The 26102-nt window shown below is 40.2% G+C and overlaps 1 protein-coding gene across 2 annotated transcripts; it reads left to right on the top strand.

Moving 5' to 3' along the window:
- Nucleotides 1-8610: 8610 nt before the first annotated feature.
- Nucleotides 8611-26076, top strand: LOC131993253 (follistatin-related protein 1-like). Of its 2 annotated transcripts, none has more exons than XM_059359064.1 (11): nt 8611-8836; nt 13577-13651; nt 15528-15617; nt 16447-16576; nt 19321-19350; nt 19431-19561; nt 19735-19853; nt 20131-20243; nt 24306-24416; nt 25044-25144; nt 25338-26076. In XM_059359064.1, exons 1-11 carry the CDS (start codon nt 8741-8743, stop codon nt 25359-25361), a joined length of 1020 nt encoding a protein of 339 aa, XP_059215047.1. In that variant the 5' UTR covers nt 8611-8740; the 3' UTR covers nt 25362-26076. The 2 variants fall into 2 exon arrangements, with proteins under 2 accessions (XP_059215047.1, XP_059215049.1); XM_059359066.1 differs by having other exon boundaries at nt 25044-25184.
- Nucleotides 26077-26102: the final 26 nt, after the last annotated feature.

Below are 26102 nucleotides of genomic sequence, written 5' to 3'. Positions count from 1 at the left end.
CTCGTCTTAAGATTCTTATTTTGTTACATATTGTGGATTGCATGTTTATCTGGGTTTTTTTCTCAACTCTTCAGTTGAACACATTTCCTAGATAATTATAAATAATGTCATTATTAATCCTGTTTTTGTGTTGTATTTAATATTTTGAGAAACTATTGCTGCTCATCACTGACGAACAGCTGTACAGATTACAGTAGCTCAACAGTCAACACAGAGATTGCAGTAAAGTGTTTTCGACTGCAGATGCTTTGTACACGGATGGCACGGACATAAACCACTTTTGATGCAAACAGTATATGAAAACTGTGGGCCATATAAGCATCGAAGGATTGGGTCGGACAAATCAAATCAAGACTTGCATGCCATATTTACGTTGAAAGAGTTATTGGTTGCTTTAATCATGCCTCCTTTCCATACTGGCCTAGCACACATTTGTAACAAAACTAATCACTAACTAACTAACTAACATAGCCAATCACAAAGATTTCAATTTCTAATTTCAGCTGCTGTTGTTGCCGATTTGTTGAAGTACGGGGAAAATAATTTCCAGAAAAAAGCTTCATTTTTCAGAAAGGCAGATGAAATAATTGCTTAATGAGAGATTTATTTTTATTTTTACCATAAACACTGAAACTCGGTAACAACAAGCTAAAGCTATGTTTATTAGCACAGTAGATACTACACTAGACAGTAGTGTACAACAAAATGGCAGTATGCAGATGTCCACACAGAGCCTCCACACTCCAAATGTACTTCACATGAACACTGGCATGCGAAAAATATAAGTTCAACTTCATGGGATGTCAGGGACTACGGAGCCCCTTAAGGGACATTGAAAGAAAATTTTTTTTAAAAAATAATACTTTTGCGAGAAAAAAGTATAATTTTTTTCGCAAAATATTTGCGAGGCAAACGTTTTGCAAAATATTTGCGTGGCAAAGGTTTTGCGAGATCTCGCAATAATTTCATTTAAATGTATGTACTTCCGGGTCACTTTGGCCCATAGAGACTGTAAAGACAACGATGGAGAGCATTCACCGAGATCAGTAGTCCAGACGCGTAACCAGTAATGGGCCTACTCACTGCTTACTCACTGGCCCACCCAGCCAAGTTTGATAAAAACATATTTTGTTACAAAAAAATATAAACATGTATGTAAGAAAGGAAATACATGTATAACTAGGACTGCGCGCAGTACTGAACGGGCCCTCGCAGAGTGGAGCCATCGAGGGAGGCGCCGTCAGGGGAGGGCACATCGGACGCGGCGATGTGGGCTCAGTCCCTATGCGTCCCAAATGGCGTGTCTCCTACCACTGTGCTCGGGGTAGGTGTAAAACATAATACTTGCTGTAGCCAGCAGGGGGCGCTATGACTGTGTGTCAATATTGACATGTGGGTGTGTCCAGGGCTGGCCCCTCATCATGTTTGAGAAATTTGGGACAGATTGGACAATGTATGGTGAAGTTATACAGTCTGGTGTTAGATGGCAAGACGCCATAATTTGCCGCCATGCCACGCCCACATAGTGTGACAGGCGGTAAAGATTTATACAAATTTTTATCCCAAAGGCCTTGTGATGTTACTGACCAAGTTTGAAGTAAATCGGGTGAAATGTGTAGGAGGAGTTCATTAAAGTATGCGAGCTGGAAATGGCCAAAAACAATGAGGAGTGCGATATTCAAACCAAGATGGCGGACTTCCTGTTGGGTGTGAGGTATGGGTCCAAGAGGCTTTTTGGTGCGTCTCCACATGTTTCATGTGTGTTCCAAATTTCGTGTCTCTACGTGAAACCTACTGCAAGGGCTAAGTATAAAACAAGTTACTTGCTGTTGCCAGCAGGGGGCGCTATGACTGTTTGTCAATATTGACACATGGGTGTGTTCCGGGCTGGACCCTTATCACGTGTGTGAAATTTGGGACAGATTGGACAATGTATGGTCAAGTTATACAGTCTCGTGTGTAATGGCGAGAAGCCATATTTTGCCGCCATGCCACGCCCACATAGTGTGACCGTTGGAAAAGATTTATACAACTTTGATCCCAAAGGCTTTGTGATGGTACTGACCAAGTTTGAAGTCAATGGAATGAAATCTGTTGGAGGAGTTATGTAAAGTATGCAACGTGGTCATTTTGTGAAAGGGGGCGTGGATAAAGCATAAGGGGCGGGGCTTTATGAAATATTGTTATGTGGAAGTGTTAAGGGCTGGACTCTGATGAAGCATGAGAAGTTTGGACCAGATCGGACAAAGTATGTGGAAGTTATAACGATCTCGTGTTTTATGGCGAGATGCCATATTTTGCCGCCATGCCACGCCCACATAGTGTGACAGGCGGTAAAGATTTATACAAATTTTGATCCCAAAGGCCTTGTGATGGTACTGACCAAGTTTGAAGTCAACTGGGTAAAATCTGTAGGAGGAGTTCGTTAAATTATGCGACCTGGAAATGGCCGAAATTCCATATCCGATCCAAGATGGCTGACTTCCTGTACGTTTTAGGATATGGCTTCCACTGACTTTTTGGTGCGTCTTCCTATGATACACGTATGTACCAAATTTCGTGCGTCTCCGACAAACCAGTGGGAGGATATGAAATTTAGGGGGCGCTAGTGAGTCATTTTGCCACGCCCATTCCCACGAATACTTGAATACGTAAATTTACAGGATATAGTGGAGCGGCTAAGTGATATAATCTTTCAGTTTATGATACAAGCGTGAAAATTGGTATGAACACTCTCCATGGGTCACTTGACAAGAAAATTGTCCGAGACATTTGAAATTTTAAGATGGCGGCCATTTTTCAAGATGGCCGACACCTAAGTGGAGCAGTTAAGTCATATAATGGTTTATTTGGTTATACAAGCATACAAATTGGCATGAGCAGTCTCTGTGGGTCACTTGACAATAACCCACCCACAGTTACTTGAAATTCCAAGATGGCGGCCATTTTTCAAGATGGCCGACACCTTAGTTGAGCAATTGAATGATATAATGGTTTATTTGGTGATACAAGCATAAAAATTGGCATGAGCAGTCTCCATGGGTCACTTAACAAGAAAATTGTCCGAGACATTTGAAATTGTAAGATGGCGGCCATTTTTCAAGATGGCCGACACCTTAGTGGCGCAATTAAATTATATAATGGATTATTTGGTGATACAAGCATAAAAATTGGCATGAGCAGTATCTGTGGGTCACTTCACAATAACCCACCCACAGTTACTTGAAATTCCAAGATGGCGGCCATTTTTCAAGATGGCCGACACCTTAGTGGAGCAATTGAATGATATAATGGTTTATTTGGTGATACAAGCATAAAAATTGGCATGAGCAGTATCTGTAGGTCACTTGACAATAAGCAACGCACAGTTACTTGAAATTCCAAGATAGCGGCCATTTTTCAAGATGGCCGACACCTTAGTGGAGCAGTTAAGTGATACAATGGTTTATTGGGTGATATACGCATAAAAACTGGCATGAGCAGTCTCTGTGGGTCACTTGACAATAAGCCAGCCACAGCTACTTGAAATTTCAAGGCGGCAATTTTTTTTTTCAGGATGACTGCCGCCTGCCATGTGGACCTTTTAAATTATGAATTTTCTCATAGAAATGTATTGGGTTCCTCAAGAGAGGTTGTTTGACTGTGCTTTGTCAGACTCCTTGCCCACGACCTGTCCAGTTTGGTAAAACCTGACAGGAGTTCCCTCCCACCGGCGTAGCTCTCCGGGTTCAGCGAGGTACACAGGCTCCCTTACACATTTTTCAAATACTTTTTTAAATTACTTTTTTTATAACTAACCATTACTACTGCCAATAAACATGCCAAATAAATACTAAGGGGTGGGGAAACACAGTTGTGGTGCTGAACGGACAGTGCTCCAAAATAATAATTGAGCAATGGTTAATACTGAATGGCAATAATGACAGATCCAGAGGCAACAGCAGCTCTGGCTGACACGGAACCATGACAAACAGTATCTGAAACTATACTAGGGAACTAAACTGAAAATGTGAAAGCAATGTTACAAAGTAAAAACTGAACATGTCACAGTAATAGGCTGGTGACAAAATAGAACATAATGCGCCGATGTGGCGAGGGGAAGCCGAGCCATAGGCCTACACTTGAAAACACAAAGGACAACAAGGAATAACACTGGCAAAAGAAACAAGCAAATAAGTTCTAGCAGGGGCAACTGAGTCCATATCTGTAGCACTTACACTTTCCAGTACAAGCCTTGGTGCACCCACATTTTGTCAACTCCCAACAACTCTCCGCAATAGGTGGAAGTGGAGTCCAGAAGACTTTCCACTCCTTGTCCTGTTTAACTCATCCCCAGTCGGACGGGCTCGGTATTTGTGGGTGTCTCTTCAATGCCAGTCCCTACACATATCCAGCCTCATAAGAAGTCTGGGATCTTCTTGACCTCTTGACATGGATATCTTTGGTATCTTTAGTGTCTTACGCAGCAGTAGATGCCTTTTTTTGTGCCCTTCACAGCTGTGTGTTGTTGAACATAAGTTTACAGCTTGAATGATATTTTGCTCTGTTTCTTGTCAATGTGCTTTCTATGCCATCACCTTCATCTAGTCGGGATGTTCTAGTCTTCATCTACGTAAGATAGGTAGAGCATTTATTTTATGAAATAATCGAACATTTCTTGCAATGGTATCATAACCAGTATGATCTTGGTGTCCTGCTGTTTGTTTTCTCAACTGTTATGATGGCTTCTGCAATGTCTGCGGCAGATTCAAAGGCAGAGGCCGAGGGTTTATCCTTTTACCACCTTTTAATAAGCACTTTGATGTATGGGATACAACTAAGTTCATGCCTTAACCCTTCACTTAGTCCAATCGTTCATCCAATGCCATTTTTACCCTGTACGATCTGTACACCACCCGGTTAACTAAAACTACTCAGAGAGTTGTCGTCTCTTCTTTGACTACCTTTACAATTGGCTGACATTGAACCCCACTCTGAGTTTAACAGCAGTCATATATCACCAGTGTGCCCTGGTAGTGCAGATTCTCACTCTTGTCTAATCTGTCTATGATCAACAAATCAACACAACTGTATTATGATGTGTTAAAACTTGTTTTCCAGAATAATCTAAAACCCAATACATTTCTTTGAGAAAATTGATCTTTTGAGGATCCAGGGGGCAGCCATCTTGAAAATAGAAATTTCAAGTGCAGGCTGAGAGCGTTTTTTTGTCAACCCAAATTACTGTGGGTGGCTTATTGTCAAGTGACCCATGGAGACTGCTCATGCCAATTTTTATGCTTGTATCACCAAATAAAACATTAAATAAATAAATTGCTCCACAAAGGTGTCGGCCATCTTGAAAAATGGCCGCCATCTTGGAATTTCAAATAACTGTGGGTGGGTTATTGTCAAGTGACCCACAGATACTGGTCATGCCAATTTGTATGCTTGTATCACCAAATAAACCATTATATCACTTAACTGCTCCACTTAGGTGTCGGCCATCTTGAAAAATGGCCGCCATCTTAAAATTTCAAATGTCTCGGACAATTTTCTTGTTAAGTGACCCATGGAGAGTGTTCATGCCAATTTTCACGCTTGTATCATAAACTGAAAGATTCTGGCAAAAATGAGCACTTAGCCGCTCCACTAATATATATAAATGTATATATATATATGTATATATATGTATATAATATAATATGATAAAGCCCCCAAAAAGATTCATTTGGGAGAAGAATAATAAAAAACGGACCAATTTCAATAGGGTCCTCGCACCGTTAGTGCTCGGTCCCTAACTAGGCCTGCAAGCAGGACTGAATGGGACCGAGCAGAGTGGAGCAGGAGGAGGCCACGTCGGGCGCGGCGCTGTGGACTCAGTAGCCAGCGGGGGGGCGCTATGACTGTGTGTCAATAATGACATGTGGGTGTGGTCAGGGCTGGACCCTCATCAGGTGTGGGAAATTTGGGACAGATTGGACAATGTATGGTCAAGTTATAGAGTCTGGTGTATCATGGCGAGATGCCATATTTTGCCGGCATGCCACGCCCACATATTCGAAGGTCAGTAAAGGTGTTGATATGTTATGTTCCCAAAGGGCTTGTAATGGTATTGACCAACGTAGAAGTTTGGTAAAGTATGCAACGTGGTCATTTTATGAACGGGGGTGTGGATTAAGCATAAGGGGCGGGGCTTTATGAAATATTGTTATTTAGAAGTGTTAAGGGCTGGACTCTGATGAAGCATGAGAAGTTTGGACCAGATGGGACAAAGTATGTAAAAGTTATAAGGATGTGTAGTTTTGTGGCAAGACGCCATATTTTGCCGCCATGCCACGGCCACATAGTGTGACAGTCGGTAAAGCTTTCAATAACTTTTGATCCCAAAGTACAAAGCCCTTGTGATACTGACCTAGTTTGAAGTCCATGGGGTGAAATCTGTCGGAGGAGTTCATTAAAGTATGCGACGTGGAAATGGCGAAAATTCCATATAAAATCCAAGATGGCCGACTTCCTGTATGTTTTAGGACATGGCTTCCACTGACTTTTTGGTGCGTCTTACCCATAGACATATATACATAGACTCCGCATTGAGTGCTGAAGCGTACGTCAACGTCGCCGCCATCTTGGATGTGGCAAAGTGCAGAAGCGGAGACAGCGAGAAGATGCCTCATTCATGTGCTGCATGGAAATGTACCAACAGATTTACAGTACAAACCCAATCCCATGGCCTTACCTTTCACAGGTAAGAATCAAAAAATACTTTTGATTGTATCTGGCTATTATAACGTCATTTTACGAACAGAATTTGCTGATTTTGGCTAATACTATGAAGTCCCGCGCATAATACTAATAAGATTTATTCATCCCCGAAGGGAAATTCGGTTGTCACAGCAGTCCGGTATTCAAGTACAATAAAATAAAATACTGAGGTAGCATAAATAAAAAACAACAATAGAAAAAACACTGGATAGAACAAGGACACTTAAGAAGTTAAAAAAGCAGATCAGTTGGTAGGTTGGCAAGATGATGGTAATTATAATTATACTGATATGATGGCAGCAATGCTATAGTGACTAGACGGTATATAATTATAATAATAGTACAGTATATAATATAAAATATATGTAATAATAAATAGTAAAAATATAAAATAAAAAAATTATAAATAAAATAGTATGATATATAATATATAGTATGATATATAATATATAAATATATAATAATAGTAATAGTAATAATAATAAATAAGGCCGGTATAATAATAATAGTAGTATATTACAGTATATAGTAATAATAATAATAATAGTAATGTCAGCAACAGTACATATAATAATAATAATAATAAATAAAAATAATAATAATAATAGTAACTTAATAGTAACTTGCACACACACACACACACACACACACACACACACAGACTGCAATTGTATAGCTGTATAGATATGTATTCTCATCAATGCCCCCTGTGTAGATATACTGTATGTTCATCAATGTGAATATAAAAACGATTAATCAAATCAGTTAAATGTAAACGTTAGTGCTCTTTATTCAGAAAACCCTCATGTCACATCTACATTTCAGGATCTGGTTATTATAGACACAGATTAAATGTTAGATTTCAATATGTAATGTTGCTCCGCTGTTCGATCTGCTCTCTGTCTCTCTCTGTGTGTGTGCGCGGCGCTGACTCGCCCACTAGGCAGCCTCTTGGTAATTACGTCTCGCAAAGTTGTGTGCAAAGCGCCGGTCAATTTACGTGCACGTGTACTGGTCCTATGAAAAACACTGAACACCGGACATTCTCGTGAATTTATAAACCCCGGCCGGACGCCCCGGACAGGACGTAAAAAGTGGATATGTCCGGGCAAAAGAGGACGCTTGGTCACCCTAAATATAAGGAGTAAACATTGATAATCATCACTTTAAAAGTTACATACTTTGTTGTTGGTACCTATTTGTTTCCCAGATATATTAGTGTGTGTGTGTGAATGGGTGAATAAGAGGCATTAACTTAAAGCACTTTGTAGAAAGGCGCTTTATGAAGTTCAGTCCGTTTACTTTCATTAGTTTACAGGCAGATCTGCCACATCCAATATGGCGGACGCGCTGACGTATTGCAGCAACGTACCAACCTGCTCAATGCGGAGTCTATGTGTCTATGGTCTTACCATGATACACGTATGTACCAAATTTCGTGCTTCTCCGACAAACCAGTGTGAGGATATGAAATTTAGGGGGCGCTAGTGAGTCATTTTGCCACGCCCATTCCCGCGAATACTAGAATACGTAAATTTCACAGGAGAGCGACGTATATTCCAAAAATGGTGAGTTTTTGAATATGATAAAGCCCCCAAATAAGCGATTGATTACCCGGAAAAATAATAATAGACGGACCAATTACAATAGGGTCCTCGCACCTCGGTGCTCGGTCCCTAATAAGTTCTCCTCCTCTCCCCGTCGGTGGTGTAACGCTGTCTGAACACGTCTGCTGGTCGCGTGCCTTTAACTTATCATTCTTCAAGAGGACGGCTCTTTTTGTGTGTGTCAGAGGTCTGGGGGGGGGGGGGACTCTCGACAGCTGGTCTCCTTCTCCCCCAGCATCCCTCCTCCTCCTCCTCCTGCTCCTTTTTCTTTCTGTAACTCAGACGGTGTTTCTCTGCAGAGTCAAGCAGACAGCTTCACTGATTTTTGGATATAAACTCTGGATATTTGGATATGAATTTACCAACTGATTGATTGATCGACTGGTTTAATGATCACTTCTTTCAGTGCTGATCGGAAACTGTGGACTGAATCTGGACTGAGCAACAGCAACAGCTTCTGGACAAACTGTGTTCAGTTTGACATGGTACGGATGCTTTGATGTTATTATAATATTTAGCAGTAGCAGTATTCACAGTATTGAAGGTAGCAGTAGTGGTAAAAGCAGTTGTCGTGGAAGCATGAGTTAAAATAGTAGTTTTAGTGCTTTAAAATTGTAAATATTGTCCGTATATTGAGATAATGTGATGTGATAAATTTCATATTTCCGTATTCCTCTTATTTTCACTTGTGTTCTCTCCTCTCCTCTTTTCTTATCTTTTTCTTGCTCATTTTCTATCTCTTCTTCCTTCTCAACTACTCTTCTTTTAACCTTCTTGCTTAACTTTTTCCTCCTCTACTCTCCCCTTTTCCCTTTGCCTCATCTTTTTCTTCCTCTCCCCTCCTTTTTTCTTTTTTTTAACCTTTCCTCTCCTCTACTCCTCTCTTTTCTTATCTTTTTTCTCTACTTTTTTCTCCTCTTTTCCTTCCTCTCCCCCTCGTCATCCTGTTCTTCCTCTTTTCTCATCTCCTCTCCTATTTTCTTCCACTCCTTTCATCTTCTCGTCTTCTTCCTGCTCTTTTTCTTCCTCTTCTTTCCTCCTCTCCTGACATCTTTTTTTGCTCCTCTTGTCTGATCTCTTCTCTCATCCCCTCTCTTTCTCCTCTCCGTATCCGGTGTTCCGCCGTTTATTCCAAATGAGCTGTTAGAGACAGAGCTGCGCAGGTTTGGAAAACTGGCCAGCGGATTTAAAACTGTTAGTTTGGGATGTAAAGATCCCAAACTAAAGCTTGTGAAGTCTCTGAGGCGGCAGGATTGTATGTTCCTGGAATCGCCCACACAGACTCTTGATGTTTCATTCAGGGTAAGGTATAGCGACAGTTTCTACATGGTGTATGCCAGCTCCTGCCAAATGAAGTGTTTTGAATGTGGAGATGTGGGCATATCCACATTCCACATAACTCTACATAAACGGTTCGCCTGTCCGCACCGGCAGCAAGGCGAGGCTCGCGCACCGGCCGGCTTCGCGAGCGCTGAGGAGGCGGCTAGTGAGGCTAACGGGTCCGCGGCTAGATCGGAAGATAGTGTTTCTGATGTGTTTTCTGATGCACGAATTGAAAAAAACGAAAAACAAAGCCAACCAGAGCAGCAACAGGCTTCTGTAACTGAAGAACACCTGAGTGCCCCCCAACCTGCAGCCACTAATGTAACATCACAGGCTATTAATGATGAACAGGGAGCTTCCACTAGTGGTGCAGGAGGAGGTCACACTGTGGGCAGTGAGGAAGGGCAGGGAGTGATGTTCAGCCAGGCATCAGAAGATGGAATATGACAGAGTCTGACACTGTTTCAGTAGCTGAATCAGTGAGCAAGAATACAGATCTTTGCTCCCTAGAGGACATTAATCAGTTTCGAGATGAAACATTCAAAAAATCTGTCAAGGTAGGTGATTATTTCGGAGACACAGATAAGTTTATTAGGTCAGTAGATACACTGAAGAGGCTGGTAGGATTTGATCTGCTAGACGAAAAGAAACGCTTCCGACTTAAAAAACACATCACAACATTGAGAAAAGCCACAAAAGGCAGAACTGTCCAAAGAACTAAAAGGTAAGCTAACATGACCATGCATCCCACGGTGTTCTCCTTTTTCGACTGTTATCTCCTTGTTTTTTGTTGTCTGCTTCTTCTTCCTGACTTTCCTATGAGGAGCCTTAAAATAGGAACTCTTAATAATAATGGAGGGAGAGACAGACAAAAAAGGGCTTTAATATCTGAAGTCTCCACACAAAAAAAAGTTGATGTCCTGTTTTTGCAGGAGACACACAGTAGCCCCTCAGATGAGTTGGACTGGCTGTCATGGTGGGAGGCTCCTTGTGTTTTAAGCCATGGTACCAACATCAGTGCAGGGGTGACTGTGTTGTTCTGAAAAGTTGTTAATGTTAAAGTTCTGTCCTTTACTGAAGTGGTGAAGGGATGGCTGCTGTTAGTGAAGACAGAGATTGACGACTCTGTCTTTTACCTGGTAAACATTTATGCACCAAATCAGGGGATCCCTGAGAGTCGCCTTTTTCTCCCTTCTAAAAAATGAATTTTCAAAGTACAGTCAGGACCAGCTGATATTAGCTGGTGATTTTAACTGCACTGTTGACGTTACCAAGGACAGAATAGGAGAGGAACCACATCCACTCTCATCTGAAAGACTAAGAAACATCATCACACATTTAGATCTGGTAGATACATGGAGGGTTAAACATCCACAGTCCACACAGTATACATGGGTTAGGGTCAGCAATAACAAGGTAAGTGCAGGCAGACTGGATCATATTTACATTTCAAAAAGTCTCAGCTCCAGAGTAACATACAGCACCATCACTCGAGTTGGATTTACGGAGCACCACCTCGTCATTATGGATTTAATAACCTCACCTGCAGAGTCAAATCATACTGGTCTTTCAACAATAAATTGTTGCAAGACAGTGTTTTTTGTCTCTTTTTCTCATTTTGGTCTCTTCTGGGACCACTGGAAAACCAAAAAAGGAGATTTTGGCTCTCTGAAACTGTGGTGGGAAGTTTGCAAGACACAGATTTGTGTGTTTTGTCAGCAATACACCTCCCACTCCACTGCCAGGTTCAAGGCAGCAGTCCAGGAGCTGGAATCCAGCATTCACAACATCGAGGAGGGTTTACACAGGACTTCTGATCCTGCTACTGATCAGCTGCTGCAGGAGAAGAGACTGGAGCTGAGCTCTTTCCTGCAGGAGAGCTTTGGAGCAGGGCATTGCAACTTGGAGTGTCGTGGGGAGCTGCTGGAGGGGCTTCCTCAGCTCAGCCCCGGAGAGAAAGCCTCTCTCGACAGTGAGCTGACACTGGAGGAGCTCACTGTCGCGGTGAACCAGATGGCATCAGGGCGTGCATCTGGGATAGATGGTCTTTCTGCGGAGTTCTTTCAACGGTTCTGGAAATACATTGGGCCTGACCTGGCCTGTGTGTTTTTGGAATGTTGCAGGTCAGGGTCTCTTCCAGTCTCCTGTCAGCGGGCAGTACTTTCCTTGTTGCCCAAAAAAGGAGACCTGGCCTTATTGAAAAACTGGAGGCCAGTAGCTCTACTATGTACAGATTATACATTGTTATCCAGAGCTCTGTCTAACAGGCTCAAGGACTTTATGGGAATTATTGTTCATGCCGACCAGAACTATTGCGTGCCGGACAGAACAATAATGGACAATGTTTTCCTCTGCGTGATGTCATTGATGTGTGTAAATTTTACAATGTTGATTGTGGTGTGGTTTCCCTGGATCAGGAGAAAGCTTTTGACAGGGTTGATCACTCATATTTGTTTGCTGCACTGAGGGCTTTTGGTTTTGGTGATGGTTTTGTGTCTTGGGTTGGTGTTTTGTACAGTGGGGCTCAGTGCATGATAAAGATGGGGGCGGGGCTGAGCCGACCTATCCCTGTGCAGCGAGGGATCAGACAGGGTTGTCCTATTTCAGGACAACTCTATAGTTTAATCATCGAGCCCTTGCTGTGCAGGTTGAGGGGTCGACTCAGTGGCCTCCCATTGCCTGAGTGTCCTGTTTTACATCCTGCTTCAACTGTTTCTGCTTATGCAGATGATCTATATGTTTTTGTTTCCTGTGAGAGGGATGTCCAGACCTTACAGGACACCCTGTCCCTGTATGAAAGGGCAACTTCTGCAAAGGTGAACTGGGCAAAGAGTGAAGCCCTGCTGCTTGGACAGTGGAGAGACCAGGCAGTGCCCAGTCTGCCTGGAGGGCTTGAGTGGGGGAGGGAAGGACTCAAAGTGCTCAGAGTCTTTTTGGGCACTGAAAACTTTAAGCTCAAGAATTGGGAGGGAGTGAAGGAGAAAGTGTGTGCTCGGTTGTCTAAATGGAAATGGTCGCTGCCGCAGTTGTCATATAGGGGAAGAGTTCTGGTTTCAAATAACTTAGACTAAATAACTTGACTCTTTGGCACAAACTTATGGCCCTGACACCACCAACAGGCTTGGTGGACCATATCCAGAGAGCCATCCTGGATTTCTTTTGGTCTGGCAAACACTGGATTCGGGCGGCAGCCCTTTACCTGCCAGTGGCTGAAGGAGGACAGGGCCTGGTTAACATCCAGGGAAAGAACGCTGCTTTTAGACTAAGGACTGCACAGAGACTGCTCTATGACTGTGGCCCAAGCTGGTTCAACACCGCTCGACTGCTGCTGAGGAGAGCTGGCCGTCTTGGGTATTTTAAACAACTTTTCCTTATACAGCAGGACAAAGTGGATCTAACTGGTCTGACACCGTTTTACAGCTCTGTTCTCTCCAGGCATGGCAGATCTTACATCCCAGACATGCTCCAAATGAGATCCCAGGCATGTGGCTGTTCGAGGAACCTCTGCTCTTTAACCGAGCATCTATTTGTAAATTGTTGTCGGCTCACAAGATTGTTTGAACTCTTGGAAAAGCGGTTTCTGGGTCTTGGTGAGTGTATTTCCTTTGAGTTGTTATTTTTTGGCCCAAAATACAGTGCCAAGAAAAAGACTGTGCACACTCTGATGAACTTCTTATCTGCTGGACTGGCCAGACTGAGGGTGGAGCAAGCCTTCAGTCACACATGGGCTGTGAGGGAGGTTTTTGAATCCTAAGTTGTTTTGTTTTGTTTTGTTTTATTTTGTCTTTTTGAGTGATGGCCTAACAGTGATCTGGTTTCTCCTCAAAATTATTTAATAAAGGGACTTTGAAAACCTCTCCTCTCCTCTCCTCTCCTCTCCTCTCCTCTCCTCTCCTCTCCAGATGTTGACTGTCTCCATGCTCCTGCTGCCGTTGCTCCTCTCCTCTCCTCCCGTCTCCTCCTCTCCTCTGGCTCAGGTAAACTCATAGCATGAATTACTTTTATTTACTCATTTTGTCTTATAACACAAAACTTCTGCCACAAATAATACAAATGACTGTTGTTACGTGAAAGCAGGTCGATATAATGACTTTTTGTATTTTTGATCAGCTCAAACTTGCATGAAAACAAGAAAATAACTGTTACACACAAATATAAAATTCAGATAAGATAATAAAGAAAAACGGGATTTGCTTAAAACATGTGATCGTCTGCAGGTTCGGGGTCAAAGCTTTTTTCCACTGATGATATCTTCAGGGATTTTTTTCCATCACAAGTTGTCACTGTGGAAGACTGATGTTGACCTCTGACTGCAGGAAAAACAGCTAAATGTGGAATATCGCCTGCTGTGTGTGTGTGTGTGTGTGTGTGTGTGTGTGTGTGTGTGTGTTAAGAGTTTAAGAGTTGAGGGGTTACACATTCAGGAGGGTGTCAGCATGTGGAGGTCACATTTGAAATATGTTTTGCTCTGAAAACAATTTTTTAAAGAAGCATAGAAGCTGCATGCACACACACACACACACACACACATACACAGGTGAGCAGGTCCTCAGGTATGTGTGTGATTAGTGCTGTCAGCAGCTCATCTCTAATCTTAGCCCCTGCAGCTGTAATTTTGGTGTAAACAGCTGTTTTGTCTCTTTAGAGACAAAAATGCAAAATCAAAGGACAATTTTTAGTGTTGATTCTTTCAATGTGTCTGTGCATTTAAGTTTGTATTGTTAACTTGAACAACACAAGAGAAAACCAATTGCAGAAAAATCAAATTAAAAAAAAATAATGGTGCTGATTTCAAACTTTCTTACACACAAAAACAAAAAAACAACAACAACAAAAAAAAACAACACATAGGAATGGTAATATCAGACTGTGCATCCCTGTACTAGAAAAAAATACTTGATCATGATTACACATCTAAAACATGGCTGTATTAAAAACAAATACCATACAAAAATACCTAAATATAATAAAAAATGACTAAATTCTGCAAAAAAGGACTAAACCTATCATAGGGAGCAGAAGAAGAGCAAAAATAATGATGAATTAAAAGTGAAAGTGAAGTGAAAGTGAGGACAAAAGGAGAGGGAAGAGGAGAAAAGATTCAAAACAGCAGGAGAAATAGTTTCACAACCAAAACAGGGTCAGACATGAACCTGCAGTCATACCAACACACACACAACTGCTGTGTGTGTGTGTGTGTGTGTGTTTTTTAATGTTTTGCTCCAGTCAGCTGTTTGCTAACAGCAGGTTTGCGGTGCAGCAGATGTCAGCTGGCTGACAGATGTACCTTTTGTGTGTGTGTGTGCTCTGGTATTTTCTTTGTGTGTAACAATTTGAGTTTAAGACCCTAGAAGTGAAGAAATTAAAAACAACACTGATGGATGTAGGTCTGAAGGAAGGAAGCGTTTCAGCCTAATTGATTTTATATGTTATCAGTTAATTTCACTTGAAAATAAGTATGAAAAACTGATAGTTTTGCCACTTCGTTGCCATTATGGATATATATTATGGATACCACCGTGTCTCAGTAATAAAGCTGGTCAGTGAAAGTTTATGAAAACTTCGAGGAATGAGACCCAGCTTTTGAAAAAATTGGGGGAAAAAATCTAAATGAGCTGTACCGTTGTCCAGCTGCCTCCGTAAAAAGTGTGTGTGTGTGTGTGTGTGAGTGTGAGTGTGAGTGTGAGAGAGAGAGAAAGAGAGAGAGAGTCATTGTTATTCAAAACGGCGGGGGTCTCTCCCAGTGGGAGGTCATAGGTCACCATCTGGACTTCTTACTTCTTTTCACAATATAAAACAGAAATAAATACACACATTTCTCTTTCTGTGTGTGTGTGTGTGTGTGTGTGTCAGGATCAGTCAGTGTGTTCCATGACTTTCTGCGGCGCAGGACGAGAGTGTGTATCAACTGATAAAGGAGAGCCAGTCTGTCGCTGTTTACAGGTAAAAGTTATTGAACACCACTAGTGGAGAGAGAATTCAGACCCTTTATTCTTATAAAAGTATTAATAACACACTGTGAAAATACTCCATTACAAGTAAAAGTCCTGCATTTAAAATGTTGCTTAAGTAAAAGTAAATAACTATAGTCAGGACTATGTACTTCAAATTTTAGGTAGAAGCATGTCCCCACAGGATACATGCTTTTACTTCGACTTTTTTACTTATTATCACAGATTTTATGAGATAAAAATGAAATAAAAAAATGTCACCTGTTGTCACATCTGAAAATGTATATATTATATCATTTTACCCTAGTAGTTGAAGTGGAGGCCATTGTCAGAATGGAACTAATGATTGTTTATTATGGATTAATCTTCTTCTTTTTTTCTCCCCGATTTAATTAATTGTTGAGGGAATTCAGAAAACAGTGATAGTCACAATTACCCAAAACTCTAAGTGACACTTTAACACTGCTTGTTTTGTCCAAACTTCAAAATTATTAGAAATATATTTAAAAAGCTAACATTGAAAGCAGCAAATTCTCACATTCGACAAGCTGGGACCATAAACTGTTCTATTTTGCATGTAAAATGACTAATAAGTATTATATTGTAATTGCAAATTAATTTTCTGCTAATGGAAAAATCATTTCAGTTTTACTTGTACATTTACTTGTTTTTTTGTGTACAGAAATTTTAGATCTAAAAACTTAATCTGTCAATTTATTTTAATGCAGTAAAAAATGCAGTATTTCCGCCTGAAATGCACTGAAGTAAAACTATAACGTAACATGTTCAGTAGATTCTGATCTGTCTCTCTCTCCCTACAGCGGTGCGACGTGACGGAGAACTGGGTGTGCGGCAGCAACAGCAGATCCTACAGAAATCACTGTGAGCTGCACAGAGACGCCTGCATCACCCACACCAAGATACACTTGGAGCACGGAGGACACTGTCAGGGTCAGTGCACGTGCACACACACACACAAACACACACACTGTTGAGAAATGCATTGAGGCAACCTTTAGAATTAAATTTTCTGACTCCAACACAAAATCCTTACCTACTTCTCTGCGCCGATCGTTAGATGGGGAATAATGAGCAGGAGTTTACCTTCTCAGTAGGTTCTCAGTTTACCTTCATTTTATTACAATACGTCAAGACTACATTTCCCTGACATGACATTAGGCTAGTCAGTTCATAAAGGCTGAACCAGTCTACTTTCCCTTGAATGCTTTTTTATATCCTAACAGTTTAATAAAAAATGTAAGTAGAACTCTCCAGAAGTCGCCTCCTTTCAATCCGTTGATTTGTCAGTTTATTGCATACGTGGACACATCATGACACCAAGCAGTTATCTTTCTGCTCAGCACATCATGTCCATGACCTGACCTGTTAACAAAACTTTTAAAACACAAACTCCTGCCTTGATATGACATGCAGAGATGTTATTGGAGACACAGATTTTGCAACAAACATCCACATAAAACTATTAATATTAATATCTTTCTATGTTTATAAAATTTTACTATAGGACAGAGAAAGTTTAAGTAGATGGAGTAACTGTATTTAGTTTACCAATAGTTTAACAACAATGAACTCATTCACCAATATCTTCTATATATCTTCGCGCGTGCCAGGTGAGTCTAATTTACATAGGATTAGCATAGGTAACCGCCCATTAATGCCCATAAAAGGACCCATAAAAAGGACAGCAGGGCCGTGTGTAGACGCCACACAGAGGAAACAGCAACAGAATGCCTAAAGCAAAGCGTAAATTTGTTGGAGCACAGGTAAAAATAAAAAAATTAGCAGCCTTAGTACAGGTTGCAACAACACAAACAATTTATTTTCTGGAATAATACCTTGAAACCACAATATGTGACTGGCCGTAGAGGCCAAACTGGTCAGAGAATTGGACTGTGATTACTTTATCAAGGACTTTTCCTCGAAGAAGGCCAGTAAAAAGCCGGTGGTTTAGGTGAGTAGTTTCTAGGACTGTAGCCGGTATCTGAGTACTCGGAATCCGAGTGCCGTGTCGACCCCCCGGTCGGACGGTCGGTCTGAACACATTAGCGTGATTTAGTGCATTTTTTTATTACCATTACAACATGACTCCTCCATGGCATGTGCCTGTATTTGTGTGTGTAAGTGCGTCTGTGTGCGCCGGCCAGCGCGAGGGAGAGAGAGAATATTAATGGGACACTCTGGATGCGCTGATTGATAGTTGTTGTTTTTTTCAAAATAGGTGGTTACCTATATTTTAATTAATACAAGGGCTGGCTATTTGAGCTTTCTGTCTCTCCCATAATATATATATCATCCTGTACATGGCAGGTGCCAAACAAAACAGACCTAAACTGACAGTAATGTTGTGTGGTTGTGTGTGCCGGTGTTATGTGCATAATGGAAAGAGCGCCGTTGCACATAATGCGTGTGTAGACAGGGGCTCGTGGTCATGATAATCCGTCTATGTGTATATCGTCCTGTACGTGGCAGGTGCCAAACAAAACAGACCTAAAATGACAGTTATTTTGTGTGGTTGTGTGTTGGCCGGTGTTATGTGCGTAATGGGAAGAGCGCCTTTGCGCGCACACTTTGCGTGTGTAGGTAGGGGCCCGTGGCGAGTTTGTGTCCAGAGGTTGTGGACTGAGGGGTTGCAAGCTTGGCTTGATTTTATTTTATTTTATCACAGATGAAGTCCCGCAGAGCCAACTTGCAACAGAACCAGAACAAACAGAGCCCTCCTGCAGCAGCAATATATATTTGCCATTGTTTTGTAGGTCGTGGAGAAATGCCACCTATAAAAAGGGTGGTATCACTAATGGACGACATGATTTCCAATTTACTTAATTCATGTTAAAGCTTTGACACATTTAATTTAATGAAAATGAAAAATGAAAAAAAATGAAATTAATAAATAAATACATAAATATGACGGAAATGTCACTGTATGTATTTGTATGTATTTGTATATGTAATGTATTTTATTGAACTTAGCAAAAGAAGACAACACAACCATGCCAACATCAGCACTGAAATGTGCTTAAGAGTACTTCTGAGTGTTCGTAGGATTTGTTCTTACCTAAGAAAAATCCTGGATAAGAAAAAAATTCATGAATGCCACAATCTTCGTAAAATCTTCGTAAATAGGACTTAAGAACAAATTTGTTCTTAAGAATGGTTCGTGAATGAGGCCCAATATTAGCACATGAGCATTATAGCAAAGCATCTTGCATGATAAATCTATAAATGCACAGAGGGCACACACACATATAGTGAATTACGCATGATAGATGGTGACGTTCGTCACACAGAGACAGAATGACAGATTATTTCTAACCGAGCCATGCCCTTGCAGGTGAATTCTCTGTTACCTTCAGGGCCGTTATGCCCCTCCTAGGTGTAAAACAAATCACTTCTCCAAATCATTCGTCCCCCTTGCACTAAATTCTTCACAGGGTTTTATTTATTTATTTTATTTTATTTTTTTCCCAATGTGTCCATTCTAAGCTCCATGTTGTCTGATGTGTGTTGTGTCAACTATTAATGTATTGACTATGTGTTGCTGGCCATGTAGGGAGTATGAACCATGACAACCTGCTACTCAAAATGAATTGCCCCTTGTGGGATTAATAAAGTTGTTTGAATTAATTTGAATTGTATGTGAGCTTTTTCAGTGATCTGTGTATTCCTTTTTTCAGAGAAACCAACAAAGACAGACGTGAGCCCCAGTAAGTTTGCAGCTAATTACATAATTACATTACTTTAACATTAACATTTACATTTAATGCTTTTATTTCTGTTTTTGTAGTCGTGTGTTTCCTGTCAGATCGTGATTGGCTGAGAGACAGAGTGATGCAGTGGGTTCAGGAGGAGGTTGAATCTGGAAACTCAACCTCAAATGTGACCTCAGCCGATCAGCTCCTGCAGACGTACTTCAAGGTTACAACTTTTCCCCAAAATACAGATAGTCATTACTTAATTCAGTCATTTTTAAAGTTGATTTCAATTCATTTCAATGCACATTTTTGCAACTGGACAAGCTGAGAAGTTACAAGCTAAATGAGAATAACTGAATAAGATATTTTATCTCTAACTCTGTTTGTTTGTTACAGATGTACGATAGCGGAGATTCAGCGCTCGACTCCAAAGAGTTCCTGAGCTTCCTGAAACATAATGAGACAGCCCTCAACCTCACTTACTCTCATACTCTGGGGACTAACTCGCTGCTGAGGTACACACACAACACACACACACACACACACACACACAAACACACAAACACACACACACACACACACAGGCAATAATCTGGCAGTGATTGAGACTGTATGAACTCACTGTCATAGTTTAAATGTTATAAATTCTCTTTTTATACAAAGTAAATACATTTGTATGCCATGAACACAGTTACGATGTCAGACAAATCTGACAACTGCTTAGTGAGTTTCTGTAATAATATACATCATGTAGTCCCACATTAATAACATGGCTCACTCTCTGTCTGTCAGGTCTCTGTGTGTCGACGCTTTGATCGAGCTGTCAGATGAAAACGCAGACTGGAAACTGAGTTTAACGGAGTTCATCAACTGTCTGACGCCCACCTACCATCCATACGAGAGAAGTAATCTCACACACACAACGAATCCATGCATGTACAGTGATATTTCTAGGTGATTTTAACCACTGCACACTTGATCTGTCACTGCCTGGGTTTGAACAATAAGTTAAATGTGATACATGGGATATTAAAACACAAAATAAATGCTATGGAAACATTAAAAATGTTGCCAGATCCAAACACCATCCCTCGCTTATTCTGACCACAACAGCAGCCACTTAATTAGGGCCTCGGGGCAATAGCACCGAGCACTGGTCCCATACAGCAATAGCTGTAGTGTAGCTGTCCTGCTACACTACTGTTATACTGTGGATTTTTTCTTCTTCCTCTTCCGGACGCAATTTCGTCCCGCTTCTAGTCCTACAACTTGAAGAGTTGCAGGATCGGGATCGGTGTGCTATTACTTTTCTCTACAGAATACGAATTTTTCGCAACGTAAGTATTGAAAAACTGCGTTATATATATATATATATATATATATATATATATATATATATATATATATATATATATATATATATATATATATATAAGTAGTTTTTTATCAATCCATGTTCAATGACCATGATAATTTTTGGAGAAATTCTGAGATTATAATGGGTGTGTATTGCACGGAATGTTTGTGCCACAGTGTGTGACATCATCGCCAGAGTGTAGAGGGAGAGAAAAAACTGTCAAAAAATAAATTTGAAAACTGCGCTCCAGGTCTTTGTCTTCTCACTCACAATCCTCTGGTAAAGCTGTCAGAGTTATAGTTTGGGCGTAGTACACACTGATGCACCACCAACATGCACCAACAGCCTCATTGGCTCCCATATTAAAGATGCAGGGAGATTTCTAAAAGAAGGGAGATGTAACAGTTTCTTTAGATCGCTCTAACAAAGCTATTTTTTCATTTTTCTTAAAAAAAACCATATGTAGACGTTCAGGAAGAACTCAGGACGCTCAAAGTGAAGTTGGATCAATGATAGGTATTATGGTTTTACCAAAAATGCTTTCTGTTCAAGGCCATAAATTCCAGTCCACCTCTGGCTGCTGTCACTCTTTCATTAACAGGTGTCAGTTAATTCTGTTGATTGCTTTGATCTGATTGCCTTTGATCTTTGATGTGATTACAGTTACAGATATACACACACACACACATGCGCGTAAGCATGCACACTCCTCACACATATGAGGGGCATTTTATGCCAGCACACTATACTAAAACGCGTGTACAGCGCCTATGCGATGACATCAAACGTCTAACGTGCGCGTGTAAATTCCATTCACTTTCAATGGACAGACAGGCGTCACGTAGGCGTCACGCAGACGCTGTACACGCGTTGTTGCGCATACACCTACGTGACGGCTGCGTGACGGGTGAACTACGCCTCAAATACGTGACATGAAGACCCGCGTGACTGTTAAGTACAATTCTACATAGGCGTACAAACACGCGTATTGCGAGTACACCAGATAACATGGGTGACGGGTGAAAAGTGCCACTAGCGAACGTAGTGGACGCCTGTGTGTGTGTGTAACGCGTGTACGCCTATAACAGTTCAGCTGTTACACAGAGTCTCATCTTCATATGGTATTGTTTATAAGAAAGCAGAACTTATAGATGAACTCCAAGCCCCCACAGAGCTGTCAGGATATTTCTATTATTTTCAGGCCCATTTTTATTTTCTTGTTAACGAAATCTCTCTCTCTCTCTCTCTCTCTCTCGGTTTGAATGATATCGAATTGATATTTAATGATAGCAAGGGTAAAAAAGGGATAATTAAAATAATTTCAGCTACTTAAAAAATAGTAATAGTAAAGTGCGACGCTCACAGCCAGTTCCCAGCTTCGCGCGCGGACATACAGTTCATTACGCACCAGCTGTAATTAGGTAGGTTTACCTGCCTGCAGACGCCATAATCGCTGTCACCCCTGAATATTAAGTAGCCATGCGGACCTATCTAATGAATATTCAGTAGCCATGTGGACAGCAGTCCGCAATATGATTCCATCGGACCTTATATCTACACTGTTTAACCCAATTCGGCACTTATGCACAGATCCATTATATTTTACAGATATTTGTAGTTAGCTAATAAGGTAAAACATTTAGTTTAAGCTGCATTTTGCTGACTTTCACTCCTAAAACAGGCTAATTAAGCCTCCGGTTTTGGCCGGAAAAACGTTAAGTTTATCTGGTATGTACGAGATAGTCTTTCTCTTCATCTATAAGTTATGCTTTCTTATAAACAATACCATATGAAGCTGAGACTGTGTGTCAGTGGCGAAGGCAGAAATAATAAAACACTGCCTATATAACACAAGCTCTCCCAACAGAGCTCTATAAAGGCTGTACACAATACAACAGTAAAGACAAAACATGCGTATCGGCTCTATCGTATGGCACAATAAATCATTTTATTGCACAAAGTGCCGACTACAGATGAACCCAAACAGTAGATAAGGTGTTAAGGAACAGCACAATATCAGACAGAATCCTCACATGAACGGCGATTGGTGTTTCAGTACCACGGACAGCTCATGCGTAACAGAACATGCGCATAGCCTACGGCAACAAGTTAGTGTGGAAACCATTAAGGACACAACACCGGCCTTTAATCTTTCTGTTGTCTCACGCCAGTGTTTACTTGTACTGTTTAAGGTTGAGCCGCCAGCCGTTGTGAGAAATAAAGCATGACGCGGTGCGAGCCGCAAATATAACGACCACCCATCAACGAAGAGTTCCAGGGTGGTCACAAGGGCCGAGTTACAAATGCAATTATACATTTATTTCCTTTCTTACATACTTGTTTATATTTTTTGTAACAAAATATGTTTTTATCAAACTATGATGGTGAATTTTGAGTTTAACAGCCGCTTCGCTTCACAATTAAAGCAATCCATGTTTTACCAAGACAGACCTATTACACAGTTTAGGCTGTTTCAGTCTACCTAAATGCAATTTAAGTACACGACTCGGCTGATGCTTAATGAACTGTATGTCCAAGCGCATAAAATTACTCAATAAGCATCCTTATTCATTGGACAGGTCCGCATGGCTACTTAATATTCAATTTGTACATTACAGCTGATGCGTAATGAACTGTATGTCCAAGAGCGAACTGGGAACTGGCTGTGAGCGTCGCACTTTACTATTACTATTTTTAAGTAGCTGAAATTATTTTAATTATCCCTTTCACCCTTGCTATCATTAAATATCATCAAGAAAATAAAAACGGGCCTGAAAATGATAGAAATATCCTGACAGCTCTGTTGGGGCTTGGAGTTCATCTATAAATTCTGCTTTCACAATCCCGTATGAAGCTGAGACTCTGTGTAACAGCTGAACTGTTATAGGCGTACATGCGTTACACACACACACACAGGCATCCACTACGTTCGCTGGTGGCACTTTTCACCCGTCACCCATGTTATCTGGTGTACTCGCAATACGCGTGTCTGTAAGCACGCCTATTAATCAGACTTTATGCTGGCACAGGTGACGCGTTTTAGGCGTTTAAGTATAGTGTGCTGGCATAAAATACCCCTGATACACACATGCATACACATGCACACACACACACACACACACGTAACTTTATGTGATTTTAATTACACACACGCACACACACACACACACACACACATATTTTGAGGTTAAAGGGCATAGTTTGAAATCTCTGAAGAATCTCATCATAGTGTACACACACCGGCAGTAGCCCCTGTGGCCCTTTCAGAATTTCCCCAGAGGAAATTTTCTAGTTCTAACACTATAATGCATACATGACAGGTTTTTTAAAATGTGTATTTGTGCATTGTGAAATTGTTGACAAGTATGTTGTACCTACCTATCTACCTACCTACTTAAAGTTTATATCTGCCTATTTATTGATATTTATTTCTTATCTCCAGGACCAAATATTGTTTTGTAAAATGCCAACAAAACACACATAATAAAAATCTGGCATGTAAGGAGACACACTTTTGAAAAACATTTGAAGAGCAAAACACAACCATGTCAGAGTGTGTTTGCAGTTTTTTCTAACCTGTGTGTTTTCTTGTGTGTGTGTGTGTATGAAGAGTGTGCTCTGGAGGATGAGGTGTTCGAGGACGGAGCTGAGACTCAGATGGAGTGTAACAAATGTGTGTGTGCTTGTGGAAACTGGGTCTGCACCGCTCTGACCTGCAATGGTGAGAATACACATGCAAACATTAACAGTAAACGGTCTGGCAGCTAAAGTAAAAAACTGTTGTTGTTTTTTTGTTTTTTTTACAGATTTCAATACAAGTACAATTTCTTAAAAATTCCAGATGATATACATTTCAAAAAACATAAATCTGTCAAATAACCTTTTCTTTAATATTATGAAGTGTTTGGAAGTGTTTTTATGATTTCTTTTTGCATTTTGTTTTACATTAAATTTCATGTTTTACTGTAAAAAAATAAATAGAAAGCTGTATTTTACCTTTAGCAATTTGATGTGTATTTATTTTTAACATAGAATTCACTATAATTCAACATGACTAATCCTGTAAAAATAAACATCAATGTCCCATTATATTATATTATATTTACAGATTTTAACATGTATTTTATGGTTACTATTTGTAATAAAAGTACTTAAGTAGGAAACTTAATGTAGAAAACCCCCCTTTTTTTCTTTTTTTGATAATAATAATAATCATGATGATTTTTGCTGCTTCTAAATTAAAGAGGTTTCAGGTTTCCTCCCTTCTGTTAGTGCTTCTGTGTTTTTTCTTTTCACCAGCTGCTGTTGTTTCTCTTTAATTTTTGCTCCATGATTTTTTGTATTTCAGGGGAGCACCAGGTGGAGGAGGATGATAACGATGGAGCAGAAGAAGAAGAGATGACAGAAGAGGAGTGGAGCAGGAGAGTCGCTGAACTTAACACTTTACAGGTGGACAGTCAACAATAAACTGCTGCTGTGATGGAGAAATGTAATCCATTTTTTATTATTATTATAAGTCTATTATAAGTGAATGCACTTATTGTAAGTCGCTTTGGACAAAAGCGTCTGCTAAATGACATGTAATGTAATGTAAAAGTCTCCTTAAATTGAAAGTGATCGCCCCTTTTGCCTTTTCCAACAGGAGAACTTTGCCATGGAGCCCTGAGATCACGCTGCTTTATACGTAGAATATTTTTATAGTTTGACTTGATCAGATAGAAATCGACATTTGTTTCATATATATGTTATTTGTTTATTATTTTACATATTCCAAAATTGTTCCAACTTGGTTTGGCATGTCACTATTTTTCTATTTAATTCTGGGAATTTTTAGGGTTGGTTAACTGTAACTCTAAACATTGATTTTGTTCATTATTTAATAAAAAATTACCAAAAAAGAACCAAAAGTGATGCCTTTACAATGCTTGTTTTGTCCAACAACATCAAAAGCAGCAAATTCTCACATTTGAGAAGCTGGAACCATAAAATGTTTTGACATGCAAAATGGCTAAAAGAAAATGTATTATATATTTTCTACTTATAATATAGTTGCAAATTAATTTTCTGTTAATGGGCAAATCATTCCAAATTTTCATTTTTTTATTTTCATTTCATTTTTATCTCATTTTTTTCTTTAGGTAACTTAACTTTGTTTCTAAACATTTGTTTTGTCAATTATTTAAGAAAATATATATTTTTAATTAATTCAATATAATTAGCAAAGACAATTTGTAATACTGATTATTGACTGAATCTGACTAATTTGTTTAATCAGGCTGATAAAACACTCAGGAGATTGATTTCAGGATTAATTGTGTCAGTATTTCGTGTATTTGGGTCATGAAAATAATGTTGCTCTAATAAAATGTTTTATTATATAACACATTTGTGATCCTTAAAACTTTAA

This window comes from Centropristis striata, chromosome 20 (genome assembly GCF_030273125.1).
Source record: "Centropristis striata isolate RG_2023a ecotype Rhode Island chromosome 20, C.striata_1.0, whole genome shotgun sequence".
Lineage (NCBI taxonomy): Eukaryota > Metazoa > Chordata > Actinopteri > Perciformes > Serranidae > Centropristis > Centropristis striata.
The sequence above is the reverse complement of the archived record's forward strand: the minus strand, read 5'-3'. Positions and strand labels throughout refer to the sequence as shown.